At 33.5% G+C, this 7,049-nt stretch overlaps 1 protein-coding gene across 3 annotated transcripts in view; it reads left to right on the top strand.

Moving 5' to 3' along the window:
• Window positions 1–284: 284 nt before the first annotated feature.
• Window positions 285–7,049, top strand: part of tle2 (TLE family member 2, transcriptional corepressor) — a 43,320-nt gene continuing 36,555 nt past the window's right edge. The window contains exons 1-4 of one of the 3 annotated variants that reach the window (XM_062960400.1): window positions 285–588; window positions 3,464–3,549; window positions 3,809–3,872; window positions 6,841–6,885. In XM_062960400.1, coding sequence (XP_062816470.1) covers window positions 532–588; window positions 3,464–3,549; window positions 3,809–3,872; window positions 6,841–6,885 — 252 coding nt within the window. In that variant the 5' untranslated portion in view covers window positions 285–531. Of the gene's footprint in view, window positions 589–3,463; window positions 3,550–3,797; window positions 3,873–6,840; window positions 6,886–7,049 lie in introns of those variants that run through there. The other 2 variants (XM_062960399.1, XR_010000288.1) reach the window with 2 other exon arrangements.

The following is a 7,049-nucleotide window of genomic DNA, read 5'->3' as shown; positions in this document are numbered from 1 at the left end:
GGCATAAGGTTGTTAGACTGGATGGCCATCTGTCGGGAGGGATTGCATAGTGTCTTCCTTAATGGCATAAGGTTGTTAGACTGGATGGCCATCTGTCGGGAGGGATTGCATAGTGTCTTCCTTAATGTGAGAAGGGAGTCGGACTGGGTGGTCATCTGTCGGGAGGGATCGGTGGGTGCCTTAATGTCAGGACCCAATATGAATAATATTAATAAGAACTAATATGAGTGTCCTGTGGAATCCCTCCCGTTCCACCTTAAGGCTCCTGAGTGTCGCCTCTCCCCCTGGGTTGCCAATAGGCAGCAGCTCTGATTCCAGGCTCTTGAAACCCAGCCAGGTCTGGGCTGACCTTCTGTTCTGCTCCCACCCCGGGCACCTCTTCCTCCCCCACTCATCCACACATACACATTGGTAGGCATCAGGCTGAGAACCTCAACAAGGATGATCTAGACACGTATTATTCTGGGTGTCTCTGGCATTGTTTTGCAGCCACGAAGACAACAACATGAGAGTCGTCGTTGTCTCCGGCGGATGAAGAGGACTCCACTCTCCATCCTCCCCAAGATGTTCCCACAAGGACGGCACACCGTAAGTATTTATTCCCATTATTATTACTATTATTATTATTATTATTATTATTATTATTATTATTATTATTATTATTATATACTATCCGTTCCCGGCCACGCGTTGCTGTGGCGTAGTAGTAGTCCCAAGTGGGATTTTCTTCAAGATTCCCCCAGGCTTTGGAGCTGCAAGGCTATTCAATGACATTCGAGTCAGCCAACAACGGAGTCCCCCAGGTAGGAAGCAGTCAGGCTTTGAAGCTGCAAGGCTATTCCGTGGTATTCGAGTCAGCCAACAACGGAGTCCCCCAGGTAGGAAGCAGCCAGGCTTTGGAGCTGCAAGGCTATTCAATGACATCCGAGTCAGCCAACAATAGAGTCCCCCAGGTAGGAAGCAGCCAGGCTTTGAAGCTGCAAGGCTATTCAATGGTATTCGAGTCAGCCAACAACGGAGTCCCCCAGGTAGGAAGCAGCCAGGCTTTGGAGCTGCAAGGCTATTCAATGACATCCGAGTCAGCCAACAATAGAGTCCCCCAGGTAGGAAGCAGCCAGGCTTTGAAGCTGCAAGGCTATTCAATGGTATTCGAGTCAGCCAACAACAGAGTCCCCCAGGTAGGAAGCAGCCAGGCTTTGGAGCTGCAAGGCTATTCAATGACATCCGAGTCAGCCAACAATAGAGTCCCCCAGGTAGGAAGCAGCCAGGCTTTGAAGCTGCAAGGCTATTCAATGACATTCGAGTCAGCCAACAACGGAGTCCCCCAGGTAGGAAGCAGTCAGGCTTTGAAGCTGCAAGGCTATTCCGTGGTATTCGAGTCAGCCAACAACGGAGTCCCCCAGGTAGGAAGCAGCCAGGCTTTGGAGCTGCAAGGCTATTCAATGGTATTCGAGTCAGCCAACAACGGAGTCCCCCAGGTAGGAAGCAGCCAGGCTTTGGAGCTGCAAGGCTATTCAATGACATCCGAGTCAGCCAACAATAGAGTCCCCCAGGTAGGAAGCAGCCAGGCTTTGAAGCTGCAAGGCTATTCAATGGTATTCGAGTCAGCCAACAACAGAGTCCCCCAGGTAGGAAGCAGCCAGGCTTTGGAGCTGCAAGGCTATTCAATGACATCCGAGTCAGCCAACAATAGAGTCCCCCAGGTAGGAAGCAGCCAGGCTTTGAAGCTGCAAGGCTATTCAATGGTATTCGAGTCAGCCAACAACAGAGTCCCCCAGGTAGGAAGCAGCCAGGCTTTGAAGCTGCAAGGCTATTCAATGACATCCGAGTCAGCCAACAATAGAGTCCCCCAGGTAGGAAGCAGCCAGGCTTTGAAGCTGCAAGGCTATTCAATGACATCCGAGTCAGCCAACAACAGAGTCCCCCAGGTAGGAAGCAGCCAGGCTTTGAAGCTGCAAGGCTATTCAATGGTATTCGAGTCAGCCAACAACAGAGTCCCCCAGGTAGGAAGCAGTCAGGCTTTGAAGCTGCAAGGCTATTCCGTGGTATTCGAGTCAGCCAACAACGGAGTCCCCTAGGTAGGAAGCAGCCAGGCTTTGAAGCTGCAAGGCTATTCAATGGTATTCGAGTCAGCCAACAACGGAGTCCCCCAGGGAGGAAGCAACCAGGCTTTGAAGCTGCAAGGCTATTCAATGACATTCGAGTCAGCCAACAACGGAGTCCCCCAGGTAGGAAGCAGCCAGGCTTTGAAGCTGCAAGGCTATTCAATGGCATTCATATTGAGTAACAATGGAATCCCCTAGGTATGGAACAGCCAGGCTTTGAAGCTGCAAGGCTGTTCAATGGTATTCGAGTTGGCCAACAACGGAGTCCCCTAGGTAGGAAGCAGTCAGGCTTTGAAGCAGCAAAACCACTCCTTGGAAAGTGATGAATATTGTGGCCAAATCTGGTGTGATTTGGCCCAGTGGTTTTGTTGTTAACTTGCTCCTAATTATGCACATTAAATTTATATATATATATAGATATATAGGACTCTAACCTATATATATATATATATGTATGTATGTATGTATATGTATATATATGTATTCAGGAGGCTCTCAGTTAACTGTCAGCGATGGGGATTGGATGCCAGAGTTGTTGTTATTATTATTATTATTATTATTATTGTATGACACAGCAAACTATATTATTATTATTATTATTGTTATTATTATTGTATGACACAGCAAACTATTATATTATTATTATTATTATTATTATTGTATGACACAGCAAACTATTATATTGGGTTGTTGTATGTCTTTCGGGCTGTGTGGCCATGTTCCAGAAGCATTCTCTCCTGACGTTTCGCCCACATCTATGGCAGGCATCCTCAGAGGTTGTGAGGTACCTCACAACCTCTGAGGATGCCTGCCATAGATGTGGGCGAAACGTCAGGAGAGAATGCTTCTGGAACATGGCCACACAGCCCGAAAGACATACAACAACCCTGTGATCCCGGCCATGAAAGCCTTCGACAACACAGCAAACTATTATATTATTATTATTATTATTATAATTATTGTATGACACAGCAAACTATTATATTATTATTATTATTATTATTGTATGACACAGCAAACTATATTATTATTATTATTATTATTATTATTGTATGACACAGCAAACTATTATATTATTATTGTTATTATTATTATTGTATGACACAGCAAACTATTATATTATTATTATTATTATTATTATTGTATGACACAGCAAACTATTATATTATTATTATTATTATTATTATTATTAATGTATGACACAGCAAACTATATTATTATTATTATTATTATTATTATTATTTTATTGTATGACACAGCAAACAAGATAGACATTATTATTATCATTATTATTATTATTATTATTATTATTATTATTATTATTATTATTATTATTATTATTATTGTTTCCTTCTCAGTCGGGGCAGCCGTTCAAATTCTCTGTGTTGGAGATCTGTGACCGGATCAAGGAAGAGTTCCAGTTCCTCCAAGCACAGTATCACAGGCCAGTATCTCAGGCGCGTCTACACTGTGGATTTAACCCAGTTTGATACCACTTTGGCTGCAACGGGATCCTGGGAGTGGCCTTTAGTGCAAAGAAGAGGAAGGAAGGCCTTGTTGTTTGTTGTTCTTTGTCCCGCAATATGCAAACTATAAATCCCAAGGGTCGAGAGTTTTGTCCTTTGAAACTTTGAAACTATAACTCTCTTATATATATTTTTTATATATATATATTTTATATTTTTTATATATATTTTTTGCAGCTTGAAGCTGGAATGCGAAAAACTGGCCGGCGAGAAGACGGAAATGCAAAGGCATTACGTGATGGTAAGGAAGGTGATTTCATTTGCAAGGAAAGGGTTGAGGATGATGCAATAATAACAACAACAACAACAACAACAACAAATAATAATAATAATAATAATAACAATAATAATAGTAATAACAATAATTATTATAATAAATATTAATAATATAAATAATAATAATTATTATTATTCAGGGCAATGATAGGTATGGAATTTGTTCTCCGTGCTGCTTGATGCAATAATAATAATAATAATAAATATTATTATTATTAATAATAATTGATAATGTTATTATTATTATTATTTTATTATTATTCAGGGCAATGATAGGTATGGAATTTGTTCTCCGTGCTGCTTGATGCAATAATAATAATAATAATAAATATTATTATTATTAATAACAATTGATAATGTTATTATTATTATTATTTTATTATTATTCAGGGCAATGATAGGTATGGAATTTGTTTTCCGTGCTGCTTGATGCAATAATAATAATAATAATAATAATAATAATAATAATAAATATTATTATTAATAATAATTGATAATGTTATTATTATTATTTTATTATTATTCAGGGCAATGATAGGTATGGAATTTGTTTTCCGTGCTGCTTGATGCAATAATAATAATAATAATAATAATAATAATAATAATAATAATAATAATAATAAATATTATTATTAATAATAATAATTGATAATGTTATTATTATTATTATTTTATTATTATTCAGGGCAATGATAGGTATGGAATTTCTTTTCCGTGCTGCTTGGTGCAATAATAATAATAATAATAATAATAATAATAATAATAATAATTACTATTAATGATATTAATAAGAATAATTTGATAATATTAATAAGAATAATTTATTATTATTATTATTATTATTATTATTATTATTATTTAGGGCAATGATAGGTATGGAATTTATTTTCCATGCTGCTTGGTGCAATGATAATAATAATTACTATTAATAATATTAATAAGAATAATTTGATAATATTAATAATATTTATTATTATTATTATTATTCGGCGCAATGATAGGTATGGAATTTGTTTTCCATGCTGCATGATGCAATAATAATAATAATAATAATAATAATAATAATTACTATTAATAATATTATTAATAATAATAATTGATTACATTAATAATAGCAATTTATTATTATTCAGGGCATTGATAGGTATGGAATTTGTTTTCCGTGCTGCTTGATGCAATAATAATAATAATAATAATAATAATAATAATAATAATAATTGATAATATTAATAATGTTAATGTATTATTATTAATATTCAGGGCAATGATAGGTATGGAATTTGTTGATGCAAGTAAAAGAATAGGAACACCGATGGAAGATAAAGTCTTTTCGTCTATATTTTTAATATTTTTTTTTGCATCTGTAACAATATTACCACAATAATAATAATAATATAGTTATTTATTGTGTCTGAAGCAAATTGAGGATACAGTTATAATGTATTCAGAAACACATACAAAGTTAAAAACTGTAACAATAATATATAATAATTATAGTTACAGTATCCATTTATCGTGCAGTTATAATGTATTTAAAAACACAAAGTTACAAACTTGGCATTGTGCTAGATTTCCTTTGATTGAAGTTCCGAGTCTTAGCCTGCTACTTTTGGACTCTTGCTTGCTGAGGTGTTCTTTTATTATGATAGTAATTTATAATAATAATTATTATTTATAATAAAAATAGTAATTTAAAATAATAATAACAATAGTACTATACTATCCTGGTCACTATACAAGGAATTCTTGATGGAGTTTAAGATTGGTTTTAAATGTTGTTATATGATTATATGTTTTTAATGTATTTTATGTTTATGTGGTTTCGTGTTTTAATTGCTATATGATTTTTTTAACTTGTTGTATGTTTCCTGCTGTATTTGAGTCCCTCGAGGAAATAGAGTGATATATAAATAATTTATTATTATTATTATTATTATTATTATTATTATTATTATTATTATTATTAATTACTATTATTGTTATAAATGGCTATTATAATAATGATTATTATTAATGACTATTATTGTTATAAATTGCTATTATATGAATGATAATAATATTTTTAATGCTGCGATCCACTTTGTGTCTTGATTAAGGGATAAAAGCAGGATAATAATAATAATAATAATTAGGATATTCATTCATTCATCCTAATAATAATAATAATAATAATAATAATAATAACTATTATTGTTATAAATTGCTATTATAATAATGATATAATAATTTTAGTGCTGCGATCCGCTTTGTGTCTTGATTAAGGGATAAAAGCAGGATAATAATAATAATAATAATATTCAGGATATTCATTCATTGATCCTAATAATAATAATAATAATATTCATTCATTCATCCTAATAATAATAATAATAATAATAATAATAATAATAACTATTGTTGTTATAAATTGCTATTATAATAATGATATAATAATTTTAGTGCTGCGATCCGCTTTGTGTCTTGATTAAGGGATAAAAGCAGGATAATAATAATAATAATAATATTCAGGATATTCATTCATTGATCCTAATAATAATAATAATAATAAGGATATTCATAATAATAATAATAATAATAATGATATTCATTCATCCTAATAATAATAATAATAATAATAATAATAATAATAATAATAATAATAAGGATAGTCATTCATTCATCCTAATAATAATAATAATAATAATAATAATAAGGATATTCATTCATTCATCCTAATAATAATAATAATAATAATGATATTCATCCATTCATCCTAATAATAATAATAATAATGATATTCATTCATTCATCCTAATAATAATAATAATAATAATAATAAGGATATTCATTCATTCATCCTAATAATAATAATAATAATAATAATAATAATAATAATAATAATTCCTTTGGTGTTCATTCATCCTAATCCACGTGAATTTCTCTCCCCTTTGCAGTATTATGAGATGTCTTACGGATTAAATATCGAGATGCACAAACAGGTAAGCTCTAATGTTAATCCTCCCGATGCCTAGAATCGTATTGGCCTTTTTTGCTGCAGCATCACACTGCTGGTTTTGGGTCCACCCAGCCAGCCTTGAGTTTGGAAGACTGAAAACAAATCAAAACCACTAAGAAAGAGGCGAAGCTCTGATGTTAATCCTCC

Source organism: Anolis carolinensis, unplaced genomic scaffold (assembly GCF_035594765.1).
Source record: "Anolis carolinensis isolate JA03-04 unplaced genomic scaffold, rAnoCar3.1.pri scaffold_7, whole genome shotgun sequence".
NCBI classification, from domain to species: Eukaryota; Metazoa; Chordata; class Lepidosauria; order Squamata; family Dactyloidae; genus Anolis; species Anolis carolinensis.
The sequence above is the reverse complement of the archived record's forward strand: the minus strand, read 5'-3'. Positions and strand labels throughout refer to the sequence as shown.